At 50.5% G+C, this 24,083-nt stretch overlaps 1 protein-coding gene across 1 annotated transcript; it reads left to right on the forward strand.

Moving 5' to 3' along the window:
• Positions 1-361: 361 nt before the first annotated feature.
• CSPG5 (chondroitin sulfate proteoglycan 5) lies at positions 362-13,122 on the forward strand. The gene is made up of 5 exons (XM_045080570.1): positions 362-600; positions 1,278-2,385; positions 5,170-5,358; positions 7,212-7,287; positions 12,609-13,122. The coding sequence occupies exons 1-5, from the start codon at positions 501-503 to the stop codon at positions 12,768-12,770; spliced, it is 1,635 nt and encodes a 544-aa protein (XP_044936505.1). The 5' UTR covers positions 362-500; the 3' UTR covers positions 12,771-13,122.
• Positions 13,123-24,083: the final 10,961 nt, after the last annotated feature.

A 24,083-nucleotide genomic window follows, 5' to 3' on the forward strand; every position in this document is an offset into this window, starting at 1 on the left:
GTGTCTGGGCCCCCGCCTCCGTGCTCGCCGCGTGGCGGGTGGGTTCCTCGCAGGTGGGGGGGAGCCCGTAGCAGCCCTCCACGGGGAGGGCTGGCCCGCCCCGCAGCTCTCCCGCCCGTGCACCTGTCGGCTAACGCCACGCGCGGCGCTGTGCTCCGCACCCACCCGCGCTACTCCAAGTCCGTTTGTCTCGGCGTCCAGAGCCGGGGGTCTGTCTGTCCACCGCAGGCGGACGGAGCAGGGCAGGCGTCAGAGCTACGTGCGGCGGGGCGGGCGCGGCGGGCGGGGTGGGGGCGGCGCTGAGCGCGGCAGCGGCGGCGCGGGAGGCGGGGAGGCGCGGCGCGCCGGGGACAGCGGTGGACGGCGGCGGCGGCATGCGGCTTCTCGCGCTGCCCACCGTGGGCTGAGACGGCCGCAGCGCGGGCGGGAGGCGCGGCGGCCGGCGAGCCGAGGGCGCAGCCAGCCGGGCAGACCGTGGACAGCGGTCGGCGCGCCGCGCCATGGGCCGAGCCGGGGGCGGGGGCCCGGGCCGGGGACCGCCGCCGCTGCTGCTGCTGCTTCTGGGGGCCACGCTGGTCCTCGCCGCCGGGGCCGCGCCGGGTAGGTACCCACTGCGACCGGGACCCCAGTGACTCTCGCACCTCACCCTGGGCCAGGGTCCCGCTGGCCTCGGGTACAGGCGGAGTTCGCGAGCTATGGCAAGGGGGCGGGGCAGCGCCTTGCTCGCGACGGGGGCGGGGGAAGGGGCGCGCGAGGAGGTGGGGTACTTGAAGGAGGCCGAGGGGTGGGGGTCGGCCCCGACCCGGGTTGGGTGGGCAGAGGTGCTGGCTGGGGGGAGGGGACTGAGTGGGCGGGGCGTGAGGGTGCGACTTCGAGGCGGGACCTGGAGGTGATGGGGGCCCTGAGGATGCGACCTTAGGGCGGGGCCTGGAGTGGGGCGGGGCCTGGAGTGGGGCGGGGCCTTGAGGGTGCGACTTCGGGGCGGGGTTTGGCGGTGGGGTGGAGTCCTGAGGGTCAAACCTCTGCCTGGGGCCGAAGGTGGGGGCTGCCCCGTTCACACTATGGGCCTTGTCGGGGGCGGGGCATGACGCCTGAGGGGCGGGGCCTGAGCGGGAAACGTCGGGCCGGGTGTGTTCCCTTGGGGGCGTGGCCTAGACGGTGGGGCGTGGCTTTGGGAAACCTGGTCCTGGCGTCTTCGGGTGGGCGGGGAGGCCGGGAGTGCGAGCGGCAGCGGGGGGCGGGGCCCTGACGTCGTGCCCCCTCCCTCCCGCCCACAGCGCGTGAGGCGGGCAGCGCCGTCGAGGCTGAGGAGCAGGTGAAAAGCGTCCTGGAGTGGGAGCCGCGTGCCAACAGCACGCGGGAGAAGGCCGGCCCACCAGCTGCTGGGGAGGATGAGACCTCATGGACTGCACCTGGCGGCCAGCCGGCTGTGGTGGGGCCTGGGGCCAGGCCAGAGGAGGCACTGGAGGCGTCCGCGGCAGTGACCGGCACCGCCTGGCTGGAGGCCGACAGCCCGGGCCTGGGTGGAGTGACCGCAGAGGCGGGCAGCGGCGACACCCAGGCCCTTCCAGCCACGCCCTCGGCTCCTGAGGAGGCCCTGGGACAGTCATCGATGCCCACTGTTACCCCCGAGGCTACAGAGGCAAGCGGACCACCCTCCCCCACTCCTGACGACAAGCTGAGCCCAGGCCCCGAGCTCCCCAAGGAGAGCCCCTTAGAGGTTTGGCTGAACCTGGGAGGCAGCACACATGACCCACCTGGGCCAGAGCCCACATTCCCCGTTCAGGGCACACTGGAGCCCCAGCCGGCGTCAGATATAATTGACATCGACTACTTCGAAGGATTGGATGGTGAGGGCCGTGGCGCCGACCTGGAGAGCTTCCCAGGGTCGCCAGGAACCTCAGAGCACCACCCCGATAGCGGGGGAGAGACCCCTTCCTGGAGCCTGCTTGACTTATACGATGACTTCACCCCCTTTGATGAATCTGACTTCTACCCTACTACATCCTTCTATGATGACTTGGAGGAAGAGGAAGAGGAGGATGACAAGGATGCAGCAGGAGGTGGAGACCTGGAAGATGAAAGTGACCTTCTGGTGCCCACTGAGAAGCCTGGTCTGGGGCCCGGGACTGGCCAGCCCACCAGTAGGTGGCATGCCGTCCCCCCACAGCATACTCTGGGGATGGTCCCTGGCAGCAGCATCGCCCTCAGGCCCCGCCCAGGAGAGCCAGGCAGGGACCTGGCCCCAAGTGAGAATGGCACCGAGTGCCGCAGCGGCTTTGTGCGGCATAATGGCTCCTGCCGGTCAGTGTGCGACCTCTTCCCAAGTTACTGTCACAATGGCGGCCAGTGCTACCTGGTGGAGAACATAGGGGCCTTCTGCAGGTAAGGGTGTGGCAGGCAGGTGCACAGGGACTTATAAAAGAACTGAAAAGCATATGTGAGGCCTACTCAGCAAAGAGGAGGACATGATGGGCACAACTTCCAAGAGGTAGTGAGTTGCCAAGCCAAGAGGCTCCTGGGATTCCCAGGTCAAGAGATGTTCACATGATATCTTCCACAGGAAGTTACTTCTTAAATGTACTTCCTGTGACCTCACTAGGAAAGACTCCCCAGAAGTAAGATTTTGTATTTCCTCCAAGTGTGTGCCCTATACCAAAGCACTAAACTATAAAGGCAAAATGAAGGGACTTCTCTGAGGGTTTTGGAAAGCAGCCTTTACTGGCTCAAGGGGTCCCACTGGAGAGTTTTGGCTACAGTGGCACAAAGAGTAGGCTTATAAGCCTGCTCTGGAGGAAAGAAGGCCTCTGAGCATGCCCTCTGAGACACATGTATGGTAGGAAGTGGACTCTGTCTACCCACAGGGCACCTGTAGGGGGTGGACGTACAGAGTCACAGTGAGGAGCAGACCCCAAGAGGAGCCACTTAAGTAGGTCAAGTGAGGCAGAGTATTTTTCCTGGCATAGCAGATATGGGGTTCCTTGACTTTGGGTAGTGGCTTTTCCCTTTCTACTTGATCTTTGTCCTCCAGCGCAGAATGTTTTAAAGACTCAGAGAGTTTAGTGTCTCTAAGGACGTCGTCTGCAGCCAGCATCCCATGCCTCATCAGGAATACATCATACACCCGCCCTCGTGGCAAGGTCATTAACCTGCTGGGGAGCTCACTGGCTTATTCTGGAAGAATCCCAAGTCAGCAGTGATCTGGGTAGTTTGCTTGTCTCCGTCCTTTACAGACCCTGGAAGTGGGGTGGGACCCCCAGATTGCTCAGGGACTTGTTTCTGTTGGTCCTAGGAGGAACATTTCTGGAATCTAGGTGTTTCTCTAAGTGTCATTCCTGATGTTTCTTTTTCTTGGTCTTTTTGGAGGTATGTGAAGAATTCAAATTCTACAGGTCTTGATGTTCCGATAGAAAAATAATATATAGAAAGTGTAAATGTTGTGCCTTTGGCATTAAAGCTGGCTTCCAGTTCCTTCTTTCCTATAAGCAATCATGAAATGATTAAGGTCAGTCATATAGAATGTGTCCACACAATTGTGATTGGAGTTGTCCAGTCATTGCTAAAAGAAGGATCTGTCATCAAGACATTATGGCAATAGTACCTTGCTAGTTGGCTAAGGGCTACCAGAAGCTACCCTGTGATTTTGCTCCTCAAGCTTTGGTTAGTGGGATGATAGTGATGCTTAGTGGGATTTACCCTGGGAGCTCTGAAATCTCTGTGTGAAATCATTGTCTTTCATCCTGCTGGAGGCCTGGGCTTTTCACCTTCAAAGTAGTCTTGCCATCACCGCATGAAATGGAGAGCCCACGATGCTTCTGGAGAGCTAGCAAAGTTCCCAGAAGCTCCTGGAGCTCTAGGGACTCCCGAGTGAGAAAGCAAGCTTGTCCTCAGTAAGCTGCCTGGCTGTGCTGACCGGGGATCCTCCAGTGGGTCCCGCTTCAGAGGACTTTTCCACAAGTCCCCCCACCAGCTCCCCTAGCTCACCTTCCCTCCCAGGGGCACACTCGGTCCTCCCTCCCAAAGATCCCTCCTCAGGCTGTGCATGCCCAGGCTCTGCTCTGGCTCAGAAACTGTTTTGCATTCCATTCACAGGAGACTGCCGAGCCCTCCGTTGCAGACTGCAGCACGCCTTTGTCTCTGTCACCCTGACCCACTGCAGGGAAATGAGCAGAGCGATGGCAGAACTTTTCTAGAACCATGGGCTAGTGGGATCGTCTTTGCTCACTGCGCTCAGACAGATAGCCTCCCAGGACTGCAGAGCGTCCGTTGGAAAAGAAAGACTTTCCTGTTAGTCATGTCTCTGCGCACTATTTCGGGCGTGGAGTAGTCAATTCTCCGAGGCGAGGCATAATTTCCCCTTTTCTGGACCCCTTTTTCTTGTCTGTCATTCACCCTGAGGTTCATGTCCTCCCTCCTTTGCCTGCCTCTGTATCCTTCCACATCTTTCCTCTTTGAAGCAGCCTGGTTCCCATGGAAACAGCAATGTCATTGGAAGAGTTGGAGCCTGGGAATGTCCCCAAGGGCAAGAGAAAGTCACTCAACAAAAGGACTGAAACCCACCCAGAGGGTTGATTCTCACTGTGCTTTCATGACCGTTCTCATGGTAATAGGACAGGAAGCTTTAGGGGCAGAATTTGGGGGGCTGCAGAGACAGGAGGAGACTACACATCCATCTTTGTGTTCGTCCTTGTCTGTCACTTCCTTCTATTTCAGCATCTGGGGAGCCTCGTGAACTAGACGGGACTGCAGAACACCAGGAGAGGTTTTCCCGGGTAGAGTGGGTTGACTACTTTTGGAGCCAGAGGTCCTATTAATCTTGTTTTTCACCCAGAGCCAAGGGCAGGGGATGCTGAGAGAATCCTATAATTGTCCTCCTTGAGGCTGCGAGGTAGAAAACCAGGGTTCCCACCCCCCCCTTCCACACAGTCCCTAAACAGTCACGTGAGCGACCTGTTCACTCCATCCCTCGGCACTCTGGTTGTCTCATTTATGTCCTGGACTCCAGTGCTGTCCTGCCCACTGCGCGGGGGTGGTCACGCAGAACCTCCACCCCAGTTGTTCTAGACCCTCATGGGAACGGGCTGCTGAGGTGAATGCGGGGCGAAGGGGCCAGGCCCTTGCTGTGGCTGCCGGCCCGTCCGCTCAGTCTCACTCTGTCGCTGCCCCCAGGTGCAACACGCAGGACTACATCTGGCACAAGGGGATGCGCTGCGAGTCCATCATCACCGACTTCCAGGTGATGTGCGTGGCCGTCGGCTCAGCCGCCCTCGTCCTGCTCCTGCTCTTCATGATGACTGTGTTCTTCGCCAAGAAGCTCTATCTGCTCAAGACGGAGAACACTAAGCTGCGAAGGACCAAGTGAGTCTGAGTCCGCCAGCCGCGCCCTGCCCCTGTGGCTGCCCCCGCCATCTGACCCCGGGGACCTGGCCACGGGGGTTCCTGGCACCTGCTGTGCCTCCCTAGTTGTGTTTTCCATCCCAGAGGCTCCCCCAGGTTGATCCCTTCCTGCACGGAACATGCTGGCATTGTGGCAGGGCCTGAGCCCCTGGGGCACACCGTCCAGCGCCGTTCCCAGTGTCTTCTGCCCCGTGACAGAGGGCGCTTAAGGAAAAGACACTCAGCACCCTCCTGGCCGTGGTCCCCCATGTACGTATCTGCGCTCAGTCCTCCCACAGCGGACTGCACCTGCTCCATGGCTCTTTGCCAGGCACGGCCAGTGTGAGGATCTCGCTCACGAACTGCGAGGAGTAACCCCAGCTCCCTCAGACCTGCCGTCTCCCAGGCCCGACTCCTCCTGACTGAACGCTGGAGAGAAGAGCTTGGGCAGCACATCGCCATGCCCAGCTTGTCGGTGCCTGGTCCAGACAGAAGTGCAAGGGATTTAGGGAAGTCCTCTTGACCTCTCCTAAGTAAAGTTTTGGGGGTGGAGGGGCCTAGGCTAGGCTTCCTCTGTGGCGGATTTTCAGGGCCCCATGGGAATAGAGTCTCCTTCCGGCTTCTCTCTTAGCAGACGAGTGACTTCTGTGTGCATGTGAGATCCACATGTGTTTCCCTCTAAGTCCAGGCCTTGCACACTTGGCCGTGGCCTTATGCACTGTGAGAGAGTCACTCTGTCCCTGAGCAAAGTAAGGAATGCTCTGAAGTGTCACGGGAGTCCCAAAAGGAGGAGGTTGCGGTTCAGCTTCCTGGAGGCCTGAGAGACAGTTGATGCAGAACTGTCCCCCACTTTCGACCTGTTGCCCCCTCACTCCCCTCCCCCGCTGACCCGAGACTCCCTCCAGGGAATGCTCCTGAAGTACTTTCCCTGGGATCCTGGGAAAAGGACAAAAGGCCATCTGTTGCTCCTTTGCTGGGTAAACTCCTGCACTGTGCAGATGCGGGCGGCCGCTGGGAGCCTTTCAGTGACCCGTCCCGACGCTGCAGGGGCCTCTCCATTGTGTCTGTGCGCTGAGGCGGGCCGGATCCGTGCATGTCCTCATCAGCCAGGACCCTGGGTGGCAGGGGGAGGAGAGGGCCATGCTGCGACCACCTACCAGGGTAGCTGCTGAGGAGGCCAGGGGAGAGAAGGAGCAGCTGGCAGGGCAGTGGAGAAGCAAGAGTAGTGGCCAGGGACAGTACCACGTTCTAGGCCTTCCTCCATCAACAGGCTTTGTGTTCTGCACAGAGCCTGGCCCCCGGGGCACCGTCAGCTCCCAGCATGCCACCCTCACTTCCCGCGCGTGCTTGCTTGCTTTTGGGCTCACACTCCACGTCCTCCGTGTGCAACAGATACTGCTGCGGTGTACTGCCTCTGAGATGTTCACCCCCCCCGCCCCCACATATTAGCGTCTCTGAAACTGGACTGCGTCTCACAATCACTGGCATCTTATCATCACGGTTGGCCAGATGGCAGTCACGATGCGGTTGTAACCGCCTGGCAGTCACAGTCCTGGCCAGAGCTGTTCATATCGTTGTCAGTGCTTTAACGGAAGTCTCCGTGAGCCACTTCCAGTCTAGAATAAAAAACTCTAGGTGATAAGAAAGTTCCTGGGTCACGCTTTTAAGGGGCAGAAGTTTTTTTTTTTCCTCCGCGGTGCATCGAATAATGGCACTCCTTATTACGGTCCGCGGTGTCTGATGAAATAAGCATTTGACCCGCGACGCTTTGGGCAGGCTTGGCCATCCGTGATCGTCGCACTCACGTTTTCCCTGCTCTCTTCCGTCCCAACCAGCAAATTCCGGACCCCGTCGGAGCTCCACAACGATAACTTCTCCCTCTCCACCATTGCCGAAGGCTCTCACCCAAACGTAAGGAAACTTCGCCACAGTCCCTGTACCTCCTTTCCCCCCTGCACATGCCCGCACCTTGGCTCCCCGTGATGACTTGTCTGTCACCTGTGACTTGTCTTTCCCACCCTCTCCCTTATCCATAGGCCCTGCCCAGGCCACTGCCCTTGTCTTTGGGCTACTTCCAAGCTGGGGACGGCTCCTCCCAGCTCTGGAGGTGAGCGTGGGGAGACCAGTTTGGGTGGCGACGTGGGACTAGGACAGGGACGGTGCACCGCTTCCTTGACAGACAGCTCTAGGGGGTACCAAAGATCTTTTTTCCAGGATGACTCGGGATTTTTAGCTTTATCTAGACTTTAGAAGTCCGATTTTTCCTTCCCAGGGTCTTTCTGCTCTCTGTATGGAGAAGAAAGACTGTTTTCGTCGTGAGGGAATGTCCTCGTGGTCACTGAAGTGAATGGCGGTTGCTCTTTGGAATGGCTGGACCAGTGTCCTTTACACTGTCCAAGGAGGCATATTTACGCTGGTTAAAGCTGAGGGGGGCACAGAGCACTGGTGTAATAGTAAGTCTAGGGGTAAATTCTGTTCTTGGGAGGATGGGCTCGTAAGTATCAGTTGAGACTTAAGAGAAGGTCTCAGTCGAGCAGTTTCTAAAGATCCTGGCCTTCTAGTGTGTCTTCTGGACCACACTAACCGGTAAAGAAAGTACTGGATACTGTGAGAGAAAATCTCATAAATAAAGCAGAAACCGCCCAAGCTCCAGATCACGTCACATCCGAACCCGGGACTTCGGCATGTGACACAGGCCCCGTACCACACGGTGAAGGCATCAATACACAGATAAGGGAGCGAAACTCAGACTCACAAGCTGCCTGCGGCTGGAAAGCTTGCGGAAGAGCGGCTTGTGCTGCTGTGGGGACAGCACGGAACTAGACCACTGTTTTCCTCTGATAGATGGGGATGGTGCAGCCCCAGGAAGGGAAAGAGAGAATAACAGTAAATGTGACCTTGTTCACCAAACCCCAGGGAAGAACTTGGCCTGGTGGAGAAGGAGGAAAGGGGTCGACTTTAAAGAAGAAATCAAAGAGGTTAGTTTAGGGTAATTTGTTAAAGTCTTTGATACAAAGGGTAGAGAAGCAGATATGATTTTACTGGGTATGTACCGAGATACTAATACGTTCAAGACCATCTAATAACCCAGGACGCCAGATGTCTTATAAACGTTCAGATTGATAAGCACTTTAACCAGCCCTTGAGATAGGCACTTTGAGGACAGGAAGAGCCTCCCTCGTCTCCATACACTCCATCCCTACCTTGTTCGGCCTCACACAGTGGTACATGTGTGGTCACCATTTGTGGAACGCTGGCAAAAGATGGCCTAGCGGGGCCTTCTGGTTCCACTGTATGTGTGGGGCAGCCCACCAGACCTGTGCGGTGGTTCCTGGTTCCACTGTACGTGTGAGGTCACCTGCCAGACCTGTATGGTGGTTCCTGGTTCCACTGTACACGTGGGGCAGCCCGCCAGACCTGTCCGGTGGCTTCTGCAGGCAGGGTATTCCTTGTCCAGAGAGCAAGGGTCCTTAGGAAAGTTTCTGATGCATACATAGTCCATTGTTCTGGCATCCCAGGTGTAGACAGACAACTTTCCTCTTCCCGAAAAGGGAGAGGAAAGAAATAGCTCCTCTTGAAGGTCTCGGTGGCATGAACCAATACCGAGGCTTCCTTGGCCGACCTGACTTTGTAGAAGGTACGGCGTTTGTCCAGTAAGGCCCCCACTGACCTTGAGTTCAGAATACCACAAGGCTTAAAACTGGAGCCGCGCACGGGCCGGTCCACCATGGGGGACTCCGCCTGAGAAGGACCTGAGAAGGGGCGGTCGGGGTAGTGCTCAGGACATCCCTCAGTGGAGGGGCAAGATGAGGCTCTGGGGGTCTCCCGCCCCTCCTGGATCTTGCAGGTTGTGTCAGCCTGGCATCTTGCGCTCCACTTGTGCCCCAGGGGACATCCTGTCCCCTCTGCCAAGGCTCTGAGTGTGAGAGGGGCCGACTCTCCTGTCCAGCAGGGCGTGTACCCCCCGATCTCCTCCCTTCAGCTCTTCGTTCTCTCCACCCAGCCTGCAAGTCAGACTTGATCGTATTCAAGACCTTGTGGGCACTGACGGTCCAGACAGTTGCCACTTCAGTTCGAAGTGAAGCCCTGTCGGGCGCTTCCTTCCCCACCTGCAGTCGCCCAGTGCTACTTACTCCTCACCTGGGCTCTGCAGCAGGCGAGCCGGTGGCGGCATGAGCCCATGAGCCTGCGTGCAGCCAAACAGCCAGCCCCTGGAAGGAGCATCGGGAGGGAAGGGAGAGCCTGTTCTCCTCTGCCTGTGCTATGGAGACCTGCAAGTTCTCCAGGAGCAATGGCCAGCGTGTGGGAAGCTCAGCGTGGCTAATGTCACCTGAAATCCACAGGCCAATGCCGTGCACTGCCCCGTTGGATCTCACAGCCATGCTGTCCACGGAATGTCACGGATATGACACGGTCTTCCCAAGATTCCACAGACCTTCCAGGATTTCAGTTTATTCCTTACTAGCGCATCTCTGTGTTGTCCCTTAGTGCTTCTGTGCACTCTCTCCCCATTTCAATCTTTCTTCCTTCCGAGGCTCTACTTCTTTCATGTCCCCTGCTGAGGGAGGTTTGTGTCTGGACAAGTGGGACTCCAAGCCTGAACCCACACCACTCCTGGCCTGAGGGATCCCCATTTGGCTGGAGTGGAATGCCAGGAAGGGGAACACGGAGCAGTTCCCAGGACTTAGGCCAACTAGAGGGCCAGCTCCCTTGCCCTGAGGGATTTCTGGCACTTCAAAGGCAGATGGGCCTTCTGCTGAGGAATCAGCAACCCTAGGCTTGCTAGGATCCAGTTCTGGCGGAGACACTTGGGCTAGCACAGCTCTGTCTTGGTTCAGACACTCCCTCACCTGCCCTGTTTGTTGGAAGTACTTAGCTTGTCTAATAGCATTGTTTGGATACCTGTATTCCTTATTTTTAGAATATACTCATCCCACATGTTGGCCCAGAAGTCCATTTTCTCATCTGTCTAGATCCCAGGAGCCACGCTTAACTTGGGCCCCCACCTTCAAGGCCTCACAGCTTTGATGCCCATGTCTGTAGGCACCCCTAAATATACTTTTCTTTTTCTTTTTTTTTTTTAAATTTTCTTTCTTTATTTGACAGACAGAGATCACAAGTAGGCAGAGAGGCAGGCAGAGAGAAAGGAGGAAGCAGGCTCATCATGGAGCAGAGCGCCCAATGAGGGGCTCGATCCCAGGACCCTGGGATCATGACCTGAGCTGAAGGCAGAGGCTTTAACCCACTGAGCCACCCAGGCGCCCCTAAATATACATTTCCTCACACGAATCCTGTTTGCCCCCAAAGACTGTGTGATGGCGGTGGGTGGGGCAGTCAGAGGGAGGTGGTGTTGAACAACATGAAAATGAGTCCCGTCTTTGTAAGAGGCCTGGCAAGTACCGGCCATCCTGTCCTACTCCAGATTTGCTATGATGCAAAGTCTGCTCTGCCTGAGATCTTTAAAGGCACGGCTCTCAAGCTTCCGAGCCCATTGTCTCTCACCAGACAACACGGAAGTACTCGGCATGAAAAGTACAGTTCTTCCTCATCCCGCTTCCCTCTCCATACAGTCTGTGTATGTGTGTGTGTGTGTGTGTGTGTATGAGTGCATATACATACTTAACATATCAGGGAGATTGTTCCATCTCATTACATCTATATGTGTGTCATTGACATTTTTTTTCTAAATCTCTCCCAGCAATAATAGAAAATGCCAAGGGCCTGAAATCTGCCTCAGTACCGTATGAAGTTCATTTCTTCTGGCCCTTGTGGCATTGGGAATGGGGAACATGTGTTCCCCTGTGGTCTGGAAATCATTCCTGAGGTCTTTGAAACTCTACCATACTGCTCGGTTCAAGATAGTCTTCTGGAAAAGTGCCAAGTGAGGCTGGGGACAGGGAGAGGCGATAGTGAGTTCTGTATGCACACGGTCCTTTTGAATACCTGTAGTGTCCTGTGTAAGCCTGGAGACTTTCTCTGCTTGCTTTCCAACCAGTCACTACCCCAACCCAGTGCCATAATGGGTCAAACTCGGTAGCAGTCAGCATGGGCAAGAACTCACCACAGTTGTACGGAGTAGGCCCTGCTCCCAAAGCATGATGATCGCCTTGGATTTCAGAAGTAGTTAAAGTCAGAAAAGTCTGAGCTAGCTGGTCAGAGAGCAACATTCCCTACCCTTCTCACCACCCGTGCCTGTGATCAGCAGACCTCCAAGCACTCACAGTAGCTCTCTGGGGTGCCTGAGAAAGAGCTGAGGCCCACCGATCACATGGGTGTGCAGGCCCATCTCCGAGATACGGTGGGTCCCATTCCAGACCACCACAATAAATAAATAGCAAAATTAAGCGAATAAAAGGAAAGTTGTTGTTTTGCGGTGCATGCAGAAGTCAGGTTTACACCATACTATAGTGTAGTAAGTGACCAACAAAACAGTGTACATACCTTCATTTAAAACCACGTTCTTGCTAAGGAATGCTAACCATCATCTATCGACTGGTCACAGATCACATCACAATAGTAATGAAAAAGTTTAAGATATTGTGAGAATCACCAAAGTGTGACACAGAGACAGGAAATGAGCAAACGGCGTTGGAAAACGATGCCGATAGACTTGCTCAACCCAGGGTTACCACCGACCTTCAATTTGTATTAAAAAAAAAAATTGCGGTGTCTACGAAGCACAAGAAAATGAGGCGTGCCTGTAAGGCCCGGACGGCCCTGAAGGAAGAGAGCCGTGGGAAAGAAGGGCATGGCTCAGAATGCCCAAAATGCAGAACTGGGGGACTGTGGACCGCTGTGGGTTTCCTGAAAGCCTGCAACAAGCAAATTCAGGTCCGGGTCCGGAGCTGGTCCGAGGGCTGAGGGCACACACACCCAGGTAGGCAGGAACGGATGGTGAACCAGCAGTGCGAGTCCCATCCCACACGAAGGACGACAGGCCTGTTGAGGCAGCAGGACTCACCCAGGCGTGGGTTGAGGAAACACCTTTCAAGTTAGCATCTCTTGGTAGATAAACCCCTGCCGGGAAGGGGCACACATACCTCTGTCCTCTCGTCAGAGGGCGTGTAGTTTTCAGGGCGACCTTCCTAGAAAGCGGCTGCAAAGGCATCCGTTTGGTTCCTTCGAGTCTTAGAGTCTCTTTCTTTCTTCTCTCCAAAGCCTGGGGTGGTTCTTTGACCCCCTCTATCCGCCGTCTCCTTCCCGCCCCTCCCTCACCCTTTTCCCTCTTCCAGGATGATCCCAGTGCTCCCCACAAAATCCAGGAAGCTCTCAAGTCCTGCCTGAAAGAGGAGGAGTCATTTAACATCCAGAACTCCATGTCACCCAAGCTCGAGGGTGGCAAAGGTGACCAGGTGGACTTGGAGGTGAACTGTCTTCAGAATGACCTCACCTGAAGCAGAGCAAGAAGAGAGGGCATGGGGGGCGGGGGGCAGGGGAAGAAACGTGACCTCCTCTTGTACAGAGTCTATTTCTTGTAACCATTTGTTAAACGCTTTCTTTCTCTGGTCTCATGGCATGCCTTGATGTATTTTGTACAGGAGGGAGAAAACACAAAATAAGCAAAGAACCTGAACAGAACCGCATACGTTGGGTTGTTTTGTCTGTGCTGTCTGTACATTGCTTCTGCCGCTGTGATTTCTAAACCTACGCTTTTATTTCAACTGACTTTTTTTTTGTACTTTGACCCACCTTTTTTTGAAATAAGAGTAAACAACAAAGTTCTTGAAATAAAACTTTTTAAAAAGCCATTTTCTGGAAGTCATTGTGTCCACTCCCTACCCATCCTAGTCAGTCTGTGTTGAGTTCTTTTTTTTTTTTTAAAGAGGTTTTATTTATTTATTTGACAGAGAGAGAGATCACAAGCAGGCAGAGAGGCAGGCAGAGAGAGGGGGAGAGGCAGGCTCCCTGCTGAGCAGAGAGCCCGATGCAGGGCTCGATCCTAGGACCCTGAGATCGTGACCCGAGCCAAAGGCAGAGGCTTAACCCACTGAGCCACCCAGGTGCCCCTCTGTGTTGAATTCTTAATAAGAATTCCTAATACGAATAAGAAATAAGAATAAATAACTTCTAATTTATACATGTTTGAAATCCCAGAGGTGCTCCATGCATCGCTTGGATTGCCATAACAAAAACACCACAGACTAGGTGGCTTCAACAATAGAAATTTATTTTCTAATGGTTTTGGAGGCTGGGTGGATGTCCAAGATCAAGGTACCAACAGAGCTGGTTTCTGACGGGGATCTCTGCCCGGCTTGCACACAGCCACCTTCTTGCTGTTTGCCTTTTTTCTGTGCACACGTGAAGAGAGGGAGAGGTCCCTGGTATCTTTTCCTCTTCTGAGAAGGACCCCAGTCCTATTGGATTAGGAAGACCCTGTCTCTAGATACAGTCACACTAGGGGATAGAGCTTCAACATATGACTTTTGGGGTGACACGATTCAGTCCATGAGTCTGTAGTGCCTTATATATTAAGAATACCCTTTTCTAGGGGCACCTGGGTGGCTCAGTGGCTTAAGCCTCTGCCTTTGGCTCAGATCATGATCTCAGGGTCCTGGGATCAAGCCCTACATCGGGCTCTCTGCTCAGCAGGGAGCCTTCTTCCCCCTCTCTCTGCCTGCCTCTCTGCCTATTTGTGATCTCTCTCTCTGTCAAATAAATAAATAAAATCTTAAAAAAAAAAAAAAGAATACCCTTTCCTTGGGGTGCCTGGTTGGCCCAGTCAGTAGCACACGTGACTCTTGATCTCAGGGTTGTGAATTCAAGCCCTACTAGGGATATAGAGCTTACTTAAAAAAAAGAAGAAGAAGAAAGAAAGAGAAAGAATACCCTTCCCTTCTTTCATAAACAGATGTTGAGCACTTAGCCAAGCATGATGTTAAATGCCAGGAACTCTGGATAAATAAAACAGACCCTAATCTCAGGAAATTAACAATGTAACTTGAGAAACAGAATTATAAACAAATAATTATAGGGGCACCTCAGTGGATCAGTCAGTTGAGCGTCCCACTCTTGGTTTCAGCTCAGGTCTGAATTTCAGGGTCCTGGATTGAGCCCCGCATGGGGTTCCGCGCTCAGCAGGGGATCGGCTGGGGATCCTCCCGCTCTCCCTCTGCCCCTCCTACCCTATGTTAACAATCTCTCTCTCTCAAATAAATAAATAAATCTTTAAAAAATAAATATAATACATGGTATCAACATATATTACAAAACTGGAAGCGAGAGTTTCGAATTCAGAAAGGCTTCCAGGAAAGAGCTTTAAATTGGACTTTGAAGGATGAGGAGGCGTTTTTCAGGATAACATGGGAAGAGAGGGTGTTCCAGGTAGAGGGAGGATATTCATGGAAAAGTCTTGCCATATGACCAGAAACTGTGAGAGGGAGGGGTCCTGAGTGATGAGGTTGGAAAGGGTAAGTTAGGACAGATTGCAAAGGGCCTTGAATACCATTAAACACGGCTAAGGCAAGGTCAGATTTGTTTTCTAAGAAGATAGCTCTGGAGACGGTGGTGAATGCAGACAGAATGGAGATCGTAAATGCAAGCAATAAATGAGGAGGGATTAGAGAGAAAATTAGGGAGTCCAAATGGCCAGAATTACTACTGGAAGAGTTTTCTAGAACTTTGCTTGTGTTCAGTCTGTGATAATTCCAGTAAATGGAATCTCTGTGAACGTGTTTCTGTTGCCTTGGTTTTGGCTAGTTCTCCCTGATCGGTCTTCCCCAGTGCCTCATTCTTTTTTATTTTGTGCTGGACATGGTATTTATAAAATACATTATTTATTTATTTATTTATTTATTTATTTATTGAAAGATTTATATTTATTGAAATATTTTGCCTAGGATGATTTCTTCCTTTAGAGAGGGGTTTTTTGTTTGCCTCTGTCAAGTGCCCAGGGGCACTAGACTTCTGCAATCACATTATTATTATTCCAGATCAAGGTTGGAAAGTCCCAGGTCACTGAAACCAGTCTGTAGACTTATCAGACTATGCAAGAGCTGGTTTGCTTTTGGTTCATCCTTACCTTTAAGGGCACAATTCTCTGGAGTCACAGCCCCAAACAGGCAGTGGTTTACCAGCTTTCCACCTTTGGTAGGCCCTGTACTCCAACGCTGCTGCCCACCCCCCAAGTCCCCAGACATTCAGAAACACAACTTAGTGTTCTAGCCCCCTCTTCCAAATGGGTAAGTGCCTCTGGGGAAGAAGTGGCCCTGAATGCTGGGCTCTCCTGTCTGAGTTCCTCTCCTCTCTGGGATGTCAGCCTTGTAATTCTGCAGTATTTTGTTAGCTCTTTGATGCTTTTCAGATATTTGTACATCTTTTGGTGTCCTTAGTGAAAGGGTTGGTCTAAATTTACCTAGTCTCCCATTTCCTAACAACAGAAGTCCTCTGTTTTCATCTTGGGACTTTTGCCCAGATGACATTCAGCTGCTTCTGTGAGCTCAGTCTGCTCTTTGCTATCGGATAGGGCTGCAAATTAGGATGTTGTGTTACGGCCTGTGTGTATTACGGTTTCCTAACCTGATGCTTATCCACTTTGGGGGGGGGGGGGTTGGCATGGTTTTACTTAGGATTTCCTGTACTCTCTGAATCAGGGGACAGACCCGTCTTTCATGGCTAGGCACCTCTGGCTCCTTTCATAAGGAGGCCCAATCAAGAGGGATTGTATGTGAAAGTACTTTGTAAGTTCTAAATCCCATCCAGACCTAAGGGTTTGTTAGTATCATGGTTTTGTTTTTTTTTTTTTTTTCCGCACAACAGTATTATGGGATGCAGATCACCGCCCTTGGCTCTATCTATCCCATCTTCACACATGCAGGAGGGATAGGAAAACCCAGATCAGAAGGGGAGCAGGAGACAATGCAGGCCTATGGAGTTACCAGATGTCGCCAAGAGTCTTTGGCCCTGGGAGGAGGCCACCATGTTGGAATCAGATATATCGATGTCTCGCTGCGCTGGCCCTCTTTCCTGCCAGGGCGTTTGTGCCTCTTAGTGACCGTGCTCCGTGAGCCCAGCCAGCATCCTCTCTGGGGACCTCAGCTCTGCCCCTCGGGGATTACCTATGATTGACAGGTCCCTCTTCAGCACCCCGGCACTCTCAGGTGACATTCCCCAGACGTCTTCTGTCTGCTTTTTCCACACCACTCCATAGCCCGTCTTGTGTCCTCCTCTCTAAAGAAAGGGCAAACCGAAAATGTGGGAAACACAGGCATCGCGGAAGAAAGTTCATTTGTCTGGGGGCCTTCCGGCACTGACGGATCACTTCACTTTGGAGAAGTGTCCATGCGGTGCTGAGCCATCTGTCTCCACAAGGCATTTCCTTGACACATACACCACACCTGTGTTTGTGTCCCGGGGCTGCCATAACAAATGAGCCCAGGCTCCATGGCTAAAACAACGGAGATGTGCTGAAAGCCACCGTTCTAAACTCAAAGTGTCAGTAGGGCCAAGCTCCCTCTAACTGCTCCAGGGAAAAATCATTCCTCATCTCTTCCCAGCTTCCGAGAGCTGCCAGTAATCCCCAGCATTCTTTGGCTTATACTTACATCACTCTGGTTTCTGCCTCTATCTTCACATGGCCATCTTCCCTTTGCCTGTGTCTGTGTCTCTGTGACCTTCTTATAAGGACCCCTAGTCACTGGGTTGAAGGCCCACCCTAATCCAGTAGGACCTCCTCTCAACTTGATTACAGCTGCAAAGACCCTATTTCCACACGAGACCACCCTTACAGATAGTGGGAGTTAGGACTTCAATATCTGTTTTTGATGAGACGCAGCTGTGAACACACCTTTCTATTTAGAATACATTTCACACCCATGCTCTTCTCACAGGCTCACCGGAGCCGGGAGTTGGGGTCTTAAGACTGGAAAGCATCAGTGACAATATTAGAACCCAGACTTCAGGGGTGCCTGGGTGGCTTGGTGGGTTAAGCCTCTGCCTTCGGCTCAGGTCATGATCTCAGGGTCCTGGGATCGAGCCCCGCATCGGGCTCTCTGCTCAGCAGGGAGCCTGCTTCCTCCTCTCTCTCTGCCTGCCTCTCTGCCTACTTGTGATCTCTGTATGTCAAATAAATAAATAAATAATCTTAAAAAAAAAAAAAACCCAGATTTTAAACTTCTATTTCGGTGTCCTTTCCTCTGTGTGACATCACACCACAGACACAGTCCCTTGTCCTTTCTCATATAATTTATAGGAATGAAAGGTTAGTCTGGGCTCCGAAAAGCAGCCCTAACACTGGACTCAGAGCTAGAAGGCCTCTCCATTGAGGGAGTCAAAAGAACTCTCGGAACCTCAGGTTCTTCATCTGTAAAAATCCTTACCTCTTCACAGGACTACCTAGGCACCAGGGATAAAGCGAAGAACAGAATGGACCAAAAGCCCAGACTGATGGCGTTTACTTCCCAGTGTCATGATGTTCATACAAGGTATGTGAACATATTCTGAGAAGTGGAAGGGGCTGTACCGACCCACCCTCCAAACCCAAGGGAAAGGGGCATAAGGGCTACTTTATTGGTCAAGCAAGCAGTGAGTTGTGTGAACACCACCACTGCTGAGAATGACCTCGTAGCTTCTCCCCTAGCTCTGGGGCTCCCACAGGTACGTGAGAGGCTTTGGGGGAAGTGAGGGTCTCTGCCAGTTTGAACATGGAAGTTATAATGCCTCCTGGGTGTGTAACCATGAGATTACACAAAGTACGTGGGAGCAAAGAAGATAGGCCAAGTCACCCTGAGGGATCTGATGGCCAACCAGCCTCAGCAACACCTTGGCCAAGGGCTTATCAAAGCCAAAGGCAGAAATGTGTCTGTCACCAGGGTTGGCCCCTGTACCTACACTGCGTGCAGTGCAGAGGTCTGTATCGAGGAGCAGAATTGCTAGAATGTAATTCAGCCTCTCTCAACCTTTCCAAGATAACGTCCCAAGTGGCTCAGTCAATGAACAGCTCCCACCAACAACGGATGAGAGTTGCTTTTGCCTCATCAGCACTTAGAGCCCCACGTTAGGAATAGAAATTTCTTAAAGTCTTAAAAAATAATAATAATAGTAATAAAGAAAGAAAGAAGGGGTGCCTGGGTGGCTCAGTGGGTTAAGCTTCTGCCTTCAGCTCAGGTCATGATCTCCGGGTCCTGGGATCGAGCCCCACATTGGGCTCTCTGCTCAACGGGGAGCCTACTTCCCCCTGCCTCTCTGCCTACTTGTGATTTCTCTCTGTCAAATAAATAAATAAATAAAATCTTTAAAAAAGAGAGAGAGAGATTCTCACATTTTTAAAAATATTTTATTTATTTATTTGACAGAGATCACAAGTAGGCAGAGAGGCAGACAGAGAGAGAAGAGGAAGCAGGCTCCCTGCTGAGCAGAGAGCCCAATGCGGGACTCGATATTAGGACCCTGGGATCATGACCTGAGCTGAAGGCAGAGGTTTTAACCCATTGAGCCACTCAGGCACCCCAGATTCTCACATTTTCAATTCTAGCCATTCTTAAGGCATGTAATGGTATATAATTGTGATTTTAATTGGCATTCTCTAGTGATCAGTGATTGCGTCCCTCCCCATATGTTTATTAGTCATCTACATTTCTACTTTTGTGAAGCATCTGCTTAACCCTTTAGACTGCTTTTCTATTTGACTATCTTCTATCACATTTATGAGCTCTTTTATAGGTCATATGTGTCACAGATATCTTTTTATCCTCTGTGGCTTGCAGTTTCGTACACCTGATGTTAAAGTAACATTAAACTTAATTTTTATGTAGTCAAACTTATCAATCCTCCTTTCCCATTACAAAATCCTTCCCAAAGAGCTTTGCCACCTAGGGTGCTCAAAGTCACATGAAGACACCGCTTATATGTTAATAGCAAGAAAAACGTCAGATAACCTGCACAATCGCAATTTTTTGGCCTCATCTGGGAGCTGAGGTCACAAGGCAGCCAGATAAATTGAATTCCAAAGGGCGACAAGCCCCTTCCAAGAGACTCAGCACAGAGCCCTGGAGGGGGCGGCAGCGCCATAAAAATGGGAAAGGAGACAGCCATATGTTAATGAATTCACAAAAGCAAAGTTTAGCCAGTCTGACAGTTCAGAATCTCAGAAAGCTCTAGACACAAGGGTTGTCTATGGCCATTCACACGCTCTTTTCCACAAGCCTCAATTGGGTGCTCACAAGAAAAACTGGGGGCGGGAAGCACGAGACCCGAGAGCACCCCAGTTCGTGGTGCACGGGAACAACACGACACCCACTTTCCAGACTCCTCTATCACTCAAAGCAAAAGCTTTAAGCTTCTGGAAACCTTGCTGTTCCCACAGCCAGGAAAAATGAACTGCCTCTGAGAGAGGGTAAAAGCAAAGCCACCTGCCTGGGCAGGTGGGGCAGGAAGCCCTTTTCCCCACTATAAGGTATCATTTCTGATACCTGTCGAGGGAAAAAGGAAGGAAACCCCACCCTGAGACTCAGGAGTTGCAAGATCTATCTACGAGTGCCGCTGAACTGGGAAAAATGAGAAAAACTGCCCCCATCACGGGTCTCTCTGTGATTAAGCCACAGCAGTTTGCTGCTGGCAAAATGGGAAAAGCATGAAGAGACCCTCCTTCTCTGAGGTTCAGGCACACAGGGCTTGCTGAAAGTGGAACTCAGAAATGCTGAGAAAAACATTCTAGCATCCCAGGCTTCACATGAATCAAAAGGTAGCAGCAGTTTGCCATTGAAGAAGTTAGAGCAAAAGCAAAATTCGAACTCAGCTGTACTGCTGAGTTGACTGCCCCAGTCCCTCTATGGACAACCCCACAGAAAAAGAGACATGCCCATATTTAGGCATCAACACTATTTACTTAAATCTCTACCATTCTTTTACACACAATATCTGGCATTTATTTCATACCTAGAAACAAAAAGAAGAAAAGAGAAACAAGCCACTGTCAAATGATAAAGGGGTCAAAACAACCAGACCCAGAGATGACCCAGGTAATGGAACTATGGGAGACTAATCTGTTAAAGGATGTGGTGGAAAAGGTGAGCTGTATGCATAAACAGATGGAGAATTTAAGCAGGAACATGAATATGAAAAAAAAAAGGAATCATAAAAATGCTAGTAGTAAACAGCAAAAAGATCACCACAAAACCAGAAATGAAGAGTCCCTTCGTGTATATTATTAATAACATAGAAAATAAACTTCAGAACAAGGAATTTTACAGGGATAAAGAGGAGCATCACATAATGACAAAGATGGTTTATCAAGAAGACATGACAATTTTAAAAGTGTATAAAACCTAATGACAGCTTCAAAATGTATAAAACAAAACCTGGTTGAAACCAAAGAAGAAATAACTAAACTCCACTTACAGTTGGAGTTTTCAGCACTCCTCCCTCAATATGTGGAAACCAAAATCACTGAAGGTACGAAAGACCTAAATAACACTATCAACTTGATCTTTCTATAGTCCTCCCCACAACTGCAGAATACACAATATTTCAAGTGTGCATAGATAGTGCATAGATAATGTTCATAGTCAAGATAGATGATATTCTGGGCTATAAGGATTCCTGGCTGGCTCAGCTAGTAGAGCATACAACTTTTGATCTCTGGGTTGTAAGACCCATGCTGGGTGTAGACATTACTTAAAAAAATATATATATATATTTTAAAAAGAAAAAAAAAAGCTTTTAAGATGATATTCTGGGCTATAAAATAAATCTTGAAATGTAAATATATTGCAATCATACAAAGCATGTCCTGACTAAAATAGAATTAAACTAATAATCAGTAATAAGATATCTGGAAACACCCAGGTCCAAGAATTTGAAAATTAAACCCCACATTTTGACCCACCATTCAAAATCACAAGTGAAATAAAATATTTTTAATTGAATGAAAATGAAAACACAGCAGATCAAAATTTGAGGAGCACAGGTAAAGCAGTACTTAGAGGGAGATTTTTTAAAATTTTTTAAAAGATTTTATTTATTTATTTGACAGACAGAGATCACAAGTAGGCAGAGAGAGAGGAGGGGAAGCAAGCTGGCTGCTGAATGGAGAGCCTGATGCAGTGCTTGGTCCCAGGACCCTGGGATCATGACCTGAGCCAAAGGCAGAAGCTTTAGCCCACTGAGCCACGCAGGGACCTATGTCCTGTCGAGCCCCTGTGTCTGGCTCTCTGCTTATCAGGGAGCCTGCTTCTTTCTCTCCCTCTGCCACTTCCCCCCACTTGTGCTCTCTTGCACACACACACTCTCTCTCTCAAATAAATAAATAAAATCTTTTAAAAATATGAAATTAAATTAAGTTTAAAATACTGTCAATACCAAGTGCAGGAGAGGCTGTTGGAACCACTAGAACTCTCAAACATTGCTTCTGGGAAAGCACTCTGGAAAACAGGGTGGTGGTTTCTTATAAAGGTAAGTGTACTTACAACCTATGAATTGCATTCCTAGATACTCAACAGAAATAAAATATATGTCCGTAGATAGACCTGTGTATGTATGTACATAGCAGCTTTATTCACAATCACCAAAACTAGAAAACAACAAAAATGTACACCCACCATGAACAGATTAAGTGACATACAGTGGGATACTCTTCAGCCACAGAAAGGAATGAACTACTCATACACACAGTATGGATCAATCTGAAAAACAACAGGCTGAGTTGAAGCTAGAATCAAAAGGCTACATCCTGGGGCACCTGGTGGCTCAACCAGTAGAGCACGTGACTGTTGATCTCAGGATTGTGAGTTTGAGCCCACACTGAGGGTAGAGTTCACTTTAAAAAAAAAAAGAGAGAGAGAGAGAGAGAGCCTACATATTTGATCTGTTTATTTTACATTCTGGAAAAGGCAACACTGTAGGGACAGAAAATACATCAGTGGCTGCCAAGATCTGAGGATAGAGGGAGAGAATTGACCGCCCAGGAATAAGGAAACTCACCCCAATGGAAATGTTCTGTAATTTGCTTGTGCTGGTGGCCGCACAACTTGCACATGCGTTAAATCCCATCAAACTGTATATTTTAAAAAGGTGAGGGGCACCTGGGTGGCTCAGTGTGTTAAAACCTCTGCCTTCGGCTCAGGTCATGATCCCAGGGTCCTGGGATCAAGCCCCTCATCGGGCTCTCTGCTCAGCGGGGAGCCTGCTTCCCCCTCTCTCTGTCTCTGCCTGCCTCTCTGCCTACTTGTGACCTCTGTCAAATAAAAAAAATTTTTCTTTAATTTTTAAAAAATCTTAAAAAGGTGAATTTTACACCGTGTGTTGGGAGTCCCCAAGATCACACCCAGTCATAAGGATTCACCCACAGCTAAGATTTATGACAGAGATAGCATACAAAGCAAAATCAGCCAAGAGCAAAGGCATGGGGAGGGAGGTCCAGAGAGAACAAGGAGCAAGCTTCCAAGAATCCTTTCCCAGTGGAGTCAATAGAGCACATACTTAATTCCTCCGGCAATGAATTGTGACAAGAGATTTGAAACGTCGTCTATCAGGGATGCTCAAAGAGATTCAGTGGCCAGAGTTGTTACCGAGACCTGGTTATGTAGGCACCCACTGCTTAGCACATACCAAGATTCCAGTCTCCCAGAAGGCAAGCAGGTGTTCAGCGTAAACCACATTGTTTGCAGAAACCCTGTAGGCACAGTGAGCCACTTACTGGAGCGCGTAGTAAGAACCCTTCTGAAATCTGGAACTCGGAGATGCCCACCACGGAACAACCCTGTAAGCAGTCCTTTCTTGGCGCGGCTATATTAACTCTTTTCTACACATATCTCAACAAACCTAACCCCAGAAAAGAAAGAAAAAAAAAGAAAAAAAATTGTTCTCTTCCTTGAGATGATGAAAGCACTTTCCTGGGGTGCATGGCTGGTTCAGCAGGTGAAACATGCGACTCTTGATCTCAGGGGTGGTGAGTTTGAGCCCCTTGTCGAGTGTAGAGATTACTTAAAAGTAAATCTTAAGAAAAACTTTTTAAGGGCGCCTGGGTGGTTCAGTGGGTTAAGCCTCTGCCTTTGGCTCAGGTCATGACGCCGGGGTCCTGGGGTTGAGCCCTGCATCGGGCTCTCTGCTCAGCAGGGAGCCTGCTTCTCTCTCTCTCTCTCTCTGCCTGCCTCTCTGCCTACTTGTGATCTCTCTGTCAAATAAGTAAATAAAATCTTTTTTAAAAAAACTTTTTAAAATTATGGAATAATTCCATATTTTTAAATAAAAACTATGTGTTGTCTTTCACATCCAGGTCTGTAATCAGTGGTATGCCAGAGGTGACTGATACTAGTTTGGAATAAAGTGTTTCACTTTTCATGTATTTTGTGAGCCAATTGTTAAATACAGTGATTATTAAAAATTAACCTGTATAAACTTCAGTTAAATAGATTATGTTAAAAACAAGTGTAATAACTGAGTGGCTCAGTTGGTTGAGCAACTGCCTTTGGCTCAGGTCATGATCCCGGAGTCCTGGGATCGAGTCCCACATCAGGCTCCCAGCTCCAGGGGGAGTCTGATTCTCCTTCTGACCTTCTCCCCTCTCATGCTCTCTCTCACTCTTTCTCTCTCAAATAAATCAAATCTTTTTTAAAAATGTAATAAAAAAAAACCCCAAATACTCAAAACTCATCACTCCCTACTCACTTTACTATTATCTCTGCTCTTGAGGTTATTAGTGTCAATTCACTCTACATGTCAGAAATACCGTCTGTACTGCTACTGCACATTTTCTTTCCTCCTCTTTTCTTTTT

The sequence above is a fragment of the Mustela putorius genome, unplaced genomic scaffold (genome assembly GCF_011764305.1).
Source record: "Mustela putorius furo isolate JIRA1106 unplaced genomic scaffold, ASM1176430v1.1 tig00000095_pilon_pilon_pilon, whole genome shotgun sequence".
NCBI classification, from domain to species: domain Eukaryota; kingdom Metazoa; phylum Chordata; class Mammalia; order Carnivora; family Mustelidae; genus Mustela; species Mustela putorius.

Coding starts and splice junctions, on each gene's coding strand:
- CSPG5 (XM_045080570.1), top strand. CDS start 501: ATGGGCCGAGCCGGGGGCGGGGGCCCGGGCCGGGGACCGCCGCCGCTG. Junction 601..1,277: donor CGCCGCCGGGGCCGCGCCGG/GTAGGTACCCAC, acceptor TCCCGCCCACAG/CGCGTGAGGCGGGCAGCGCC. Junction 2,386..5,169: donor AACATAGGGGCCTTCTGCAG/GTAAGGGTGTGG, acceptor CGCTGCCCCCAG/GTGCAACACGCAGGACTACA.